Source organism: Uloborus diversus, chromosome 10 (genome assembly GCF_026930045.1).
Source record: "Uloborus diversus isolate 005 chromosome 10, Udiv.v.3.1, whole genome shotgun sequence".
NCBI lineage: Eukaryota > Metazoa > Arthropoda > Arachnida > Araneae > Uloboridae > Uloborus > Uloborus diversus.
The window spans coordinates 22,969,048-22,983,677 of NC_072740.1; the positions used below are offsets into that span (position 1 = coordinate 22,969,048).

Consider the following 14,630-nt stretch of genomic DNA (forward strand, 5'->3'; position numbering starts at 1 on the left):
CGAAGAAGGTCGGTACGGACCGCTAGTATAAACTAAATTCATTTATTTCTTCAAATCATGAAATAATAATTGAATAAATCAGTACACTATATATATTAAGTAGACTTTAATCAAAAAGGCTATATCACAAAAAAAGAAAAGAAATGTCAACAGAACTTTAACAACACAAAAAGAAAAAAAAAGCATTCCAGTACACATTTAATGACGTACAGAATATACCCTGCATTTCACAAGAAAATTCTATAATTAGTACACAGCACACGGAAGAATAATTTAACATCTTATATTCTTAAATCCTCAAATCATAGTTTAAAAAAAAGAACAGCAATTCATCAACACAACATTGATATTCACTTGAAGTAGTGAAAATAACATTTATGACTTCATTGCAAAATTTTATAATAATTTGTTCTGTCAAAGATAAAAATAAAGAACATTCAGTTTACTAATTTTAAACCAATTATACTTTTTGATTACAACTGTGACTAGTTAATAACTGACTAATACATATGCACAGTCAATATACCAAACAATTATCTCTTTTTGAATGAAATATTACATAAAGAAAAATGTATACCTAATATGTATATAAGTATATACAGTGTTTTTTTCTTTTTTTTTTTGATAGTTTACATGCAACATGAAATCATGTTTAGTGTACCGTAATCAATTATACGCATTGCAGGTCCACAGATGTAAATATAGCAATTTAAGACTGCAAAAATTCATAAATAATGATCACTTTTAACAAGACATCCTACATAAATCACAGACAGAAACAGGAAATTGCAATCATTATGCAGATTCTCTCGTATAAAAATCTCAATAAATTATATGTTAAAACAACAACTTTTGCTACCATCTATTTGTTATGCATACTTTAGCTAAATGCAAATATGTTGATGCAAAAGCATAAAATTTACATTAAATTAAAATTGGGGAAAAGGAAGGAAGACATTTGCTTATGTGCTTATTCAAAGTAGAAACGTATGACAAATGTGTTAATTTGCAAAAAAAATAATAAATAAATCTTATTCTTGACTTGGTATCAGAAAGGAACACTAGAACTTCAAAAGAAGTTGTCTTAAAGTCAAATTTATGATTAAAATAAGTAAATTCTATACATGTCATAAAGACTTAGTTTAAAGTGGAATTTTTTAAAGATTATTCGGTATGTAAAACGTAACAGAGAAATGTCGATTATCATTTACTTCAAGAACTATACATATTAGTGTATTAATACTCTGTTATTTTTGCATACATAACTGATAAGTTTTTTTTTAAAAACATAACATCATTGTTAACACTGAGTAACTTTTTCATACAATCTTACTTCAACTGAAATTTTGATTTTTAGTCGTACTGACACATTATGGGACTCTTTTCTTAACTTCCTAATTTCCCTGTTAGGTAAGTAACAAATAAAATAATTTTCTAGCTATTTAAAAATAACCAATTTTTCTTTTAATTTCTGGCAATGTTTTTTTCTTTTGAAATCTGACCTTCATTACCTATGTGCAGGTGCGATAGAAAAGTAGTTTACAGAATTTTTTTAGTTTAGGTTTCATACTAAATGGCAGCAGAAAACATGTGAAAGAAAAAAAAGTTTACTTTTAACATACTAATGCATCAAAATATTCCATGGCTTAAGAATTTCCTACATAGTTCATAATTTCAATGCATGGCAAATAGAAAATTGTCTTTCTCATTGCACTTTTGAACAAAAAGCTACCCATGAAATGCATTTTTTTAAAAAGCAAACACTTCTACTTACAAGCTTCAGAATGAAAAATTATATGCACCATAATTTCTTCAAATATCACAGATGCCACAATTGAAGACACTTATTGTCACACATATGTGACATTTTTTACAAAAAAGACAATTGTTACAAAGATAATTTTAGTTTTTTGTGGAATAAGCTCTGTTTAAAATTAAGGTAAAATATTAATGCAAACAGACTAAAAGAAAAAAATACAAAAATGAAAAAAGACAAATATTTGATGGAAAAACTAAACATTTGTGTGAGAATCAATGATTAAGCATGTAATAGTTAATGAATTTTTAAATCAAACACCACCCTTTTAAAGCAAATAACAAGAGCCATACAGACATTCACAAAAAATGTACATGCAAAAATGCAGTAATTTCAAAAATGGTTTATAAAACAAGTTATTGGTATACATACACACAATCCAATATTGAAAATCTGCTGTTCAAAATTTGAATTCACAAAATGAAATATTATCACTAAAAAAATAAACATTGGAACCAAACTCATGATTTAGCTAATACTGCTTTTACCATTAAGCCAGTAAATTAGGATCAAGTTAAGAATGGAGAGGAATTGAGCTCAAAGAATAAGTAATATTGTATTTGAATACAAACTATTTTATCATTATGGAATATGTACCATATTTCAATTAAATAATAAGGCAAACAAAAGCCCTCAAGTGTGAGTTTGTATAATTGTACTAAGCGCAGTAATTTATCCAAGAAAATGTGATATATTAAACCTGATGCCTTATCCCAAACTATTTTGAAATAGTCAACTATTTTGCTTAGAATTTATGGAACTGCAGAACACCGACTGTCTATCCTCCACACATTGTATGATTTTTTTTTTCTTTTTACATTCAAGTCAAACATAAATTTTATTGAATAAATAAAGAAAACCATTTTTGGTTCATTTCAATTTTGAAACTAGAAAATTGAGAAATTGAGTTTGAGCTTTAAAGTCTTATTGAAAGAAAGAAAAATATACTTTCATACTTTCAGTAGTATAATACTTTTAATGTTGTACTTGCATAGCAAGTTGAGGGCAACAATTGTTCTGAACTTCATCAAACTTTTCACATGAAGTGAGCATATATATATATATATGTATATATTATTTCTCTGAGTTTATAGGAAAATTCAGAGCATCATGATTTCTGAATTAACTAGTAGCCAGGTATTGTTTTAAGTCACCTGGGTGAGCTAACCTCTAAAATTTTTTCGGGCCTTGTGTATATATATATATATATATATATATATATATATATAATACAAACATTTTTCTTCAGCTAATACTAAATAAACTGTTGCCCATATCTTTAATAATCGTTGCGGATTATTCTACAAAGAGCTCAAAACATGAAAATAGCATCAAATAAGTAAAAGAACTCAATTTAATGTAACAGTAATTTTAACATTATTGCTAGATCATCATGAAACAAAAGCAAAGTGAAATTTATCAGCATGACATATTTTACTTTTGACTGAAAATATTATCAGTGATTTACATGCTAAATTTACTTGCTTAGAAAACTAAGCATTAATGTTAGCAAGCATATTTCGGAAATCAGACAGTAAACTGTAATCTGGATCTTCATTCATGTCAACTAAATCTTCAAAATCATTTTTCTTGAAAGTAGGATTGTATCTTGAAAGAGATAATGGACAAGGAAGTAATTCTGGCATTACAGAGTGGTGCGTTATGAGAGCTGTCAATGATCCAAATTCTTTCGTGAAACCCTAGAAAAGTTTTGAAAATAGAAAGATTAACTAAAACAACACAGTACAAAAAGGGACAGGAGGGGGGGGGAGGATAATACTGATATCTAGTGCATTTATATGGCAGACTGTATTTTACTTAGATACACTTAAACCGCAAACAAAATACTTAAATAAAATCAACCACAATAATAAAAAAAATTAATTACAATTTTTGCATAAATAACACAATAGTTATGCCCACATAAGTTATGAAAGATGTGAAAACTTATATAAATCAAAACAAACTACAGTATTTCACATATTAGGTACTTGCTTTTATTACCAAATATTTACAAAACGAAGTGATTGAAAGAGTTTTCAATCATTAAATTGTCATCGTTTTACTTTTAAAAACTTCGATAAGCAAAAAGCAAATTACGTATTTTTCTTTCTGAAGAAGACTTCTCAATATGAGTCTATATGATTATACAGAAGGAGAAAGTAAAAATTCAGTTTTAAGTGATATGCACATGATTAATACAACTGCATTTAGATATGCATCAACAGTACCATGAATCATATGTGTCCTTTTTAGAATCATAACAATAAACAGCCAAAAATTCAAAATTGGAGCTCACTATTCAACATTTTTGATGCCACTTAATATGATACATCTTTTAGGGTATCGGTGTTTCAATGAAAACTTGTATCCATGAAAAAAAAAAAGAGCAAGTAATAAGTCTTATTATATCTTACTAAGGAAAGCAATTATAAGATTGCTTCTGTTTCACTCATAGCATTCAATGACTTTTTTCAAAGTAGGGGATATAGGTTTAAGAGGAAGAGCGGAGCAAAGTGAAAGGGCAAAATATTTTCAGTTTACAACTCCACCTGTCTAGTTATATTTTAACTATATTCTTAAACATACCATAAATTCCAGTAAAAAAATAAATTGCTTTATAGATTAAGGAAAAAAATAAAAGTAATTTCCAAATTTGACATATACATGAAATATTTTGTAGTTATCCAAAATTATTTTTTTGTATAAAATCAAAGTTTTGTAATTAACATTTCAAGCATTAATTGAGATCTATAGATATCCAGTGCAGTACTTATTCAGTTAATATCAGGCATGTTTTGATTTTTAGTATTTGATACAATTTGTTAAGTGCACACAGGGCAAAGAGAGATAGTATATTTTGTTAACATATTCATTCCTTTATTAAATTACTTATATTTTCATTTAATTAATTAATTCATTAACATTCTTTCATTTATTAATGCACACATTCATTCATATTCATTCATTATTTTGTTCACTGATTTTTTTTTACCCTAGATTAAATTATTAATTTATTTGTCCATTTATAGTTTCATTGTTTATGCATTTATTTGATGAAAACTAATTTTACTAAACAAATAGAAACTATTTCATTAGAAAAATATTTTAATTTTCCCTTTGCCCCATACAAAAAAAAGGTAAAATTTCCATTTTTTTTCTTTTAAAGGCACAAATTTACTAGTAAAAATTAAAAATACTATTTCAATGTAAGTTTTATCAGAAATGACATTGTTCTTTCAGATATACTGTAATAAAATAAATAATTTGTTCATTTTAAAAAAGGTAAGTTATCTTAACACTTTGCCCCACATTCTTCTGCTGTTCCAAAAATTAACCATTGTTTATTCATTTTGGGATGAAAGTATTGAAAATATATTTACGACTTATAAAAAGTTACAAACTGCACTTTATGGTAGTATATTTTTTAACCTATCTTAAAGATGCTGCAAACTATACAAAAGATAAAGGTATTACAATCACTGATTACTTAGAAAATTTCTTTGATGTCTACTCAATAAACAAATGAAAAATCATTTTTCAGTTTCCGTCTTGAAATAAAGTGTTCAGTGGAAATGACTTTAAATGCAGTTTACTACAAAGTAAATTACAGAATATTTTACATAAATTCAGTGCAAAATTTAATTTTTTGTACGATTTTTTTGTTTAAATGATTTTAAGTTGCATTTTGAGGAAAGAGAAGAATTTGAAGTTGAAGCATTGAAATTCTGATTCCCTTATCCCCAAAATTGGCCCTACTTCAAAATTGTAGATCTGCTGGAGATGAAAAGGTGAGATCACTTAATTTTAAAAAATAACCTTTTTCACAGTTTCATCTTCAAACAATCATGAAGCCTACACAATTGTTTAGAAGCATGTGAATTTTCAGAATATCTTCTATACGTTACCTTATCTTCACTTACAATAGTTCAGTTTTAAAATTAACACATGCATAGTAATAGAGTTTGTTTCCATTAACGCTATGTTTAATTATTTATCTACATAAATCTCATCGGAAGGAAGTCGATGCTTCCATTGTAGGTTGTTTTAACTGCCGAAATGCATTAAAGACAGAGGTTAATATAGATTTTTCACCATAAACAAGCAGACATCTAACAATGCTTCCTTATTCTATGTGTTTAATTTCAACTAAGAACTAAATAGCTATAGTTTTAGAGATAAAATCGCTTAAGTATCATTGTACTTCGTGCACGGTACTAAAATGTCTCGAATTTTTTCTACCTAAAAATACGATAGAAAGTTCGATCATCTCGTAGCAGTCATCTCTCACCATTCCATTTATAAGTTCAGCATGGTAAAAGTCAAGCAAATTTTACAAATCGCGTACTGTTCTGAAAAGTGTCAGTATCTGAATAGCACTGTGTTTTCGTAGTTTCATTGTTTTTCCAGTTGTCTTTATGTTTGTTGAAGAGTGGAATATCAGGGTTTATGTCGCTTTTTAAATTTTTCCTTTAAATACGCCATTCAATATCAGTTCTTGGTTCTTGTACATGATGGCGGCAAACAAACTCATTTCCCTAGCAAATTTTTGCTCGCACGTTGTTTTAGCACCATTAAAACGGCCTGTATTCGAAGCCACAGCATCACAAGATAATTTGGAATTTGACTTTGCAATCATGCAATTTCTTAGCATTTTTTTAATAATGCTCTGAAAACTTGATGCAGCTTAACAAGTTTGCTCACACAGTTTTTGGCAACCATTTGGTACGTCGTGATGTTTTTCCGAAAGATAATACATTCGCAAGTAGAGAGATTTGCACTTTTCATTAACATTTAAATGCCCTTCCTGAATATTATAAAACAAAACTGTAACAACTTGTCCATTAGAGGGAAGTTTGGAACTTGTTGTATAGCGTTCTATGCCTCCAGCCAAAAATATTACTCTTTTAAAACAACACAATTCAACTAAAAAGTTTTGTTCAATGATTAAGAACTATACAGCACTATCTTCAGTCAACTCATGCTGACACCCTTCACAGGTTATGCATTACCACTGATATGCTTTGCAAAATATATTTCTCTGTTTCATTTTGCTTTGTTTTTACCATTTGGAGCTCCTGTGAGCTCTGCAATGGACATGGCATAGTATTCGCTTTCATACACATGTGCTGACTCACATGTTTAAACTGAAATCAGCATGGGTTGCTGTGGTTCAAACTACACTGGAAGTTTTTAAAAAATAGCTTTATATAAAAGGACAAAAAAAAAAAAAAAATCAACTTTCATTTTATTAGGACACTCTAATGCATACATGCTTCATATACTTGGATAACATGATTAAATTAAACTGGCTTCAGAGTTCAAACCTAGAAAATTTGTGCTAATAATTAGGAAGTTAAATAAAGCAATTGTGCTTATCTTCTTAATTGCAAAATATATTCAAATGGCTAGACTGTGATTTTTGATATGAAGACATTTGACTCTTTATTTTATTTTCCTTGCTCATAATTTGAATAGAAAAGCAATAATAACATTCTCACAATAACAAAACCTCATAACTGCATATTAACATTGTAATATTTATATAAATGAGTGTTGGAGCAACAGCAATTAGTACATCTATTTGTCCAATAATTTATCAGTAGATATAATTTACCTTAACTCACCTTAATTTTGTAACCTCTATTAGTTCTCATTATGAGGTAATGAGCGATTCCTGACTGATGAAACTCCCTTGGCACACGTAACGACAAAGCAAAGCAACCTGGCTTACTCGTACTTTCACGGACCATAAAAGATCCAACAGGCTCTTGACCAAGTACTTCTAAAGCTATTTCCCTGGTGATGAGAAAAAAAAAAAACATTGTATTAAAATTTTCTAGTATGAAAGAAAACTACAGAATTATTTGGTCAAATTCAAGAAAAAAGACTTTTATGAAACTGAATAAAAATTTTTCCTTAAGAATCTACTTTTCATCTTATTCAGAGGTGCACACAAGAAAGGGACCCAGAAAGTCCGACTTCACACTCAAGGCTCATGAATTTTTTTTTTTCGACATATAATCCTATGTATTTTATATTTAAAATTTTTGCAAATTTAACAATTAATTACAGTTCTAACAAATGAAAAAATAAAACTTATTTTAACTTCTCCTCCAAACCCAACTGTAGGCGAACATAAACCACCCTCTTATTCTCAGAACTTAACTATTCATTTGCTTTCGGCTGTACACTGTAGGTAGAATATTTTCGAGGGAATCTATATCTTTCCTCGAGACTTAGTTCGCTTTTAACCTTGTCTGTTAACAATGCTTTAATACTGAGTTTTAAAACATGATTTTTCGCCATCAGCATTTGAATGTTATTTGTCCTGTGCAACAATAAATTTTATCCTTGTGTTAAAAAATTTCTAAATTTGCGTGAACTCTTCTTATAACAAATAGCACAAGCTAGAACTTGCTCTTGACTTAGAGAAGACAAATAACAAACCTAAGATGTATTACCATGCATAATAGTGAACCTTTAAATAATCTTGTACGGCTGAATTCAAGCAAAAACATCATCACAACTAGGGAGAGTTATAAATGAAATTGCACATAAAGACCCAAGAAAACTAAATTTTATTCTATGACTATTTACAGGGTTGGACTGAGTCCTCAAAAAGGCGCATACCCCAATTTTTCTGAAGGCGCATGCCAATGGGGGGGGGGGGGGGTCACGGAAGGGATATAGCCGATCATTTCAGGGGAGCGATCAGTGGCGGATCCAGACGATCCTGTTGAGAGGGGCGATTGAGTAATTCATTAAGGGGGGGAGGGGGGACTAATGAAAATAAAATTTTTAAAAAAGTTTAAGAACTGAAGCATGTTTTTTTTTTTTTTTTTTGAATAATGTGTTTCGTTCAAAGAGTTTGAATTGAAAGTTATAAGTGTTTCGAGTATCACACACACGAGAATCAAAAATTGAAAAAAAAAAAAAGAGTTTCTATTAATATTCTGGATCTATTATCTAAATTAAACCCTTTAACTTTTGATTCGTTTGAAAACTCGCGACGTTTTTTTCAGTTATTCAGGTCCTCAATTGTACTTTTTTCCGAATAAAAGAAAGATTGCAGCACAAAAATGGCATCACTTTTTACCAGTTTATGTACCGAACATAATGAAATACTAAAATTGCATTTGTAAATAAAATTTGAAGATAGTTTTGGATTTGTTTGTTGATTGAGTTTTGTTTAATATTCGCGCAAAAAAAGGAGTGTTAGCAGGCCTTCTCCCGAAAATTTTTGTTCGGAACGCATTTTTAGACTTTTTGGAGATTAACAAGTGGGAGGGAGGTTTGAGGGTCCCGTTCCGGAATTTTTTTGAAATTTAAAGGTATATTTTTGAAAACACAATTATTTGCTATTTTTGTGTTCTTGAAGGGAAAGATGAGAGACATGAGTTCTCCCCAGTCGTTTTCAATTTTGGTATTGCTAAAAACCAGGGGGTTCGGGGTCTTTCCCCCCGGAAAAAAATTGGAATTGAAGTCCTAAAAACGCAATTGTAGGCCATCTTTGATGACGTAGCAGAACACATGGGGTTCAGAACTTTTCAACAGAAACTTTTCGATGTAGGAGTTCCAAAAACACTGTTTTAGACGATCTTTGAATGATGCTGAAAGTTGAGGAAAAAAAGACATTGGGGATCCTCACCGGAAAGTTTTCGAAATTGAAGTCTCAAAAACGCAGTTGTAAGCCATCTTGTATGACGTAGGGGGAAGGAACAAGGTTTGGAACTTTCCATCGGAAATTGTTGGAAATTGGAGTTTTGAAATACGATGGTTAGCCATCTTTGGTAGCGTAAAGGGAAGGGATGGAGTCAGGAGTAAACCCTCAAATTTTCAATATTGAAACTTCAAAAACATATTGATTGTGGGTCTTCATTGACGTTAGGAGAAGGACTCGAGATCGAGGGCTCTCCCCCCCATTTTTTTCGGAATTGAAGATCTAAAAGAGTAACTGAAAGCCCACATTAACTACATTTTCGATTCCGGCGATTTTTTCGAAATTGAAGCTCCAAAAATTGAAAAGTTTTGACAGTCATCAATGGCATTGGAGAAAGGGGGTTGAGGAACTCTCCCCTGCAAAACTTTTGGAATTAAAGTCATAAAAATACAGTGGTAGACGATCTTTTGTGATGTGTTGAGGGGGGGGGAGAGTTTGGTGACATTTTCCCGGAATTTTTTTAACACAATTTTTGACGATTCTTGTTTATTTGGGAGAGGAGAGATTTTGTGGACTTCCCACTGAAATTGTAAAAACTTGACTGTAGGCCATCTTTGTTAACTTTTAAAGGAAGGCACGTTTCACTAGTTTTTTCAATCAAGTGCCAAAAACGGCAATTTACAAAAAATAGTGAATAAATAAATTCGAAATTTCTAAAGTCACGAAGTGATTTGATTTCGCTTCTTCTGAGTGATATTTTTTTCTCTAGGCGACATTGATGTCAAGTGGTCATTATGTTATAAAATACACTGCTACATATCTATACGAAATTCAACTTTTTCACTATGAAATTCATTAAAATAAATGTAGAAAAACTCACTGACAAACGCCGAGAAAACTGTATTCAAACGGCAACCACTACCGACTCTACCAACAATAATAAACTTGTTCATGTAATTCAAAAATGCAGTTTTAGACTAACTTCGATGATGTTAGAAGATAAAAAGAGAAGGTCTAGTGGCCTCATCTCCATAACTTTTTTTTTATTAAATTTAATCCTAAAATGCTATTGCCGTTCATCTTTATGACGTTAGGGAAAAAAATGCGATTCAAAACGTTCTTCCAGAACGTTTTAGAAATCGAAGTTTCAGTATAGGCAGTCTTTTTGATTGATTCGAAGGTCTCTTCTTTTTTTTAAGAGTCTTAAAAACGCTCTTGTTGGTCATCTTTGGAAACATTACGGTAAACGAATGAATGGGATAGAAGGAACATTTCCCGAATTTCAATTTTTCGAAATTGAAACTCAAAAGACGGAAAATTTTAGACGATAACATTAGGGAAAGCGGGCTCGGAGGAAAATTTTCGAAACTTCAAAATGAGGGAAAGGTATGAGAGCGTTCGAATCAATTAGAAAACTTTCGTTCTAAATTTGGAAGACAAGTTTTTTTGTTTTTGTTTTTCAGCGAAGGCGTTTGCATTGCATTTCATCTTAAAAAGTAGGAAGGGCGCACCTGCCCTCGGGCAGGTTGGCAGGCGGGCCAGTCCGAGCCTGACTATTTATAGGCCTATAGAAACAGATAGGTTGACCGTAAATGAAAACTGTAATTATTATGGTTTTAGGTTTGGAATTACAGATTGAAATGAGATTCTACTTTGCTGTTCTCATTTTTGAATTATGGGAAAAGTGAATAAAACCTAATAAAGAAATTCAACTATAGTGCTTTCTGGTATATTAATTATGTGCTATTAATAATTTATTTCATTAATTAATACCAATCTTCATTCAGTATTTTTTTATTGTTTTCTGTTCTCGATGATCTATAAAAACAAAAGAATATGTTTGGCTGTGCATTGGGGAAAGATGCAAGAATGTGAGTTTCTGAAAAATTCATGTGTGCGTTTGACTGATCCTATATTCCTATTGATACCTACTACCCATTATCCACTGTGAGGTTTGTCAACAGTCTTTCACACTTTCGTTCTTTTTTTCTTGTCTGGCGATGATTTACTAAATGCAGAAAAACACAATCATTTTAACTTAAACAGTGCCAAAATCCATTTTTAGACAGTCCCACTTCTTTCCCCCTCCCTTCCAATAACATCAAACTTTCCGAGGTCACAGAAACCTGAATAGTTGAAATCCAATGCTTATATCTACACTTTTTACACGTGTGAGTGACCAGATCAGTTTTGTTCGAAAAGCTACACGTTTTTGGCATAATACAACTTGAGCAATTTTATTTGATCCGTTGGCACCATTTGCTGCATATTTGCGTAGTACGTTTGCAGTAATGAGGGACTTTTTTTAGCTTTTACATTTTTTACTAACATTGCTAGTGTTTTTAGCTAGAGTTTAAATGTATATTTGAGTATTATTGACTTTTTTAAAGTTAATGTTTTCATTAGATTAGTATCGTGTTTTACCTATTTTGGGAATTATCTACGAAATTTGCTTATCCACAGCTACCATGCCACCCTATTCTGCAGATAATTGGGAGTTAACTGTACTTCTTTATCATTATAATGAAAGCTGACTCGATTATTCATGTTCAAACATATATTTATACAGAAATAAAAAGACATTTGTAAAAAAAAAAATCAAAACATTGAGTTTTTGAAAATGAATTCAAAATTTAGAATGCAAAACATCACTACCATAGGGGAAAAAAAAGGAAACTAGCAAATATGAGACCGAAAAATCAAATTCTATAAATGTTTTGCCTAAAATTATTACTGTATTTTCTTTTTTTCCTCTTATTTTAATTTTCAACGTAATACCTGTATTGAAAGTTACAACTGTAGAAAGTTGCAGAACATTTCAGAGTTACAATACATATTTGTTCCAGCATATTGCTTTCTTAAGCAAGAAAGGCCTTACCTTAATTATTTAAAAAAATGTTTCTTCACAGCTACAAAGACATTGTTTAGAAAAATAAGAAAAAATAATAGAAATATTAAGTACTAGGGACAAATAGTAAAAAAAAAGGATGGTGATTTCCAAGAGCATGCAAAAAAATAAATAAGTATACAGTATGAAAACATACAACATAAATGTATTTAATATTATCAGATAAAATGTTGTTTGGAATAAATTTGCATTGAAAATCAAATACACATTTTTCAGACTAATAATTAACTGTTTCTACAAAACTTCCCTATTTTCAGAGCTATATGAGAACAGAAGCATAAACTTTTTTTTAAATAAAATATTTAAAAATATGACTACATTCAAGTTTTTTTTTTTTGGAGAGGGGGGGGGGGGCAGTTTGAAAGTAATTAACACTGACATTGAGTGAAACATCAGTTCCACACAAACACTTAGAGAGATATCTCACAATGCCCATCACTTTATTTTAATAAACAAAGGGAAAAAAAAGCTTAAGCGTGCATAAAATATATCATTACAAAACAAAGATAATTTAGAAATAAATAGCGATACTTAATTGATTTAATTGCACAGTTTTAGTACATAGAAAATTCGTTACTAGTCTGAAATGTTCATGATGGCAATAACACTAACAAAACACTTAGAAGAGAGTCTAAATTATTCCAAAGTCAGAAACGGCGTTGTGAGGTCTTGCCTGTCATCAAAGTAGGAAGTGGATGAGAAAGGAAATAGAAGTTGTTACAATATAAATAAATCACATCACATAGTCAAATGGCAAAATGGTATTTCGAAGTTGTAATACCGAAACAATATAAGATATTTTACAAGTGGATTTATTGCCTTTGCTGACACTATTAAAAGATTCTCTTGGACGTTAGTATTACCAGATTTTTACCCCAATTGAATATTTTATGACAATTTCTCAGTACTCAAGTATTGCTCATGAGTTGGAAATTCTACACTAAACTATTCGTAAAAAACTTGTACACAGGAGACCTGATTGCATACTTTCCATTAACTGAAGATTTTGGGGAAACGTTAAGTAATATGAAATGGTCAGATGCCCTCATGAATTTTGAAACTTTTTTGCTTCAATCTTAAATTTAAAAAAAAAATGTTTAATGAACCAAAATATTAGGCTTCTGGTCCCTCTCTTTTTCAAGTCATTATGAAACAGATAGTCTTTTTCATTGAGAAACAAGTTGTAGAATAGGGGTGGTTCAAAAAACCTTTTTTCAGCTAGAGTCCAGGACACTCCCTATTTTTTTTAGATTTATTAATAGTATTATACTGTAAAAGTTTTAGCTTCTTACTTAAATTTTAAGACTGTGCTCAATGACCTTTCAATTTAACATTCACCGTAGCATAGAAAATGTCACAAATTTAGAAACATTTAATTTCCCCAGCTGTTTTTTTGTAAATAATTATTTTATTACAATGTATATGAGTAATACTTGTGTATATTATAATATGTAGTGTTGTTTTTTCATAACAATGTATTTTTTAACCCCCCCTCCCCATACTTATGAAGTTTGGGGGAGGGGGTTGAGCACCCTCTTTTAGTTGAAATAGGAAGCTAAAATTCTTCCAGTTTATTGCTATCTGCAAGTTAAAAAATATTGAGGGGTGTCCTGGTATCTAGGAGAAACTTTTTTTTACATGTATTTTTGAACCACCCTAGTGTAAAAAGTATAAAAATTTACAGCGTTAATAACTTGATCAATTATGTTTCATCAATTCATTGATCAATTGACACATAGTTTTGTCTTGACGAAAATGCGTGATAGTTAATTTAATATTTGTAGTTTCAAATTTAAATACATGCAATTAATAAACAGTAAAGGAGATGAATAGCAAATATTTTTTCATATACAAGCCTTAAATTTATAACAGAAGCAATTTGCTCAATCCTTTTGAATGGGTTTGACATTTTTAAGCATATATTAGCACTTTATTCCCGGACTTTTTAAACTCTGGAGTTTAATTGTGATACAGTATTGGAATTCAAGAAAACATTATGTATCTATTGTAACAATTGTAATACTAAAACTGATGTTTATTTATACCTAGGAATTCCAGCTTGAAACCATGGGGCACCCCTCAGTTCTCTTTCTTCAGATGCTGTAGTGGATAATGAATCATGCCTAAAAAATTACAAAGAAATCTCAAATATTTTTCACTATATATTTAAATAAAAAAATTTTGAAAAAAAAAAATAGAACCGACTTCAAAATTGCTCTAAAAAGTGAAAAATAATTTTATTC

At 30.2% G+C, this 14,630-nt stretch overlaps 1 protein-coding gene across 1 annotated transcript in view; it reads right to left on the bottom strand.

The window, feature by feature from the left end:
* Window positions 1-3,210: 3,210 nt before the first annotated feature.
* LOC129231881 (EGFR adapter protein-like) overlaps window positions 3,211-14,630 on the bottom strand; it is a 223,973-nt gene continuing 212,553 nt past the window's right edge. Inside the window, exons 8-10 of the mRNA XM_054866271.1 lie at window positions 14,433-14,510; window positions 7,444-7,615; window positions 3,211-3,516 (exon numbers count right to left, since the gene is read on the bottom strand). Coding sequence (XP_054722246.1) covers window positions 3,310-3,516; window positions 7,444-7,615; window positions 14,433-14,510 — 457 coding nt within the window. The 3' untranslated portion in view covers window positions 3,211-3,309. The remainder of the gene's footprint in view (window positions 3,517-7,443; window positions 7,616-14,432; window positions 14,511-14,630) is intronic.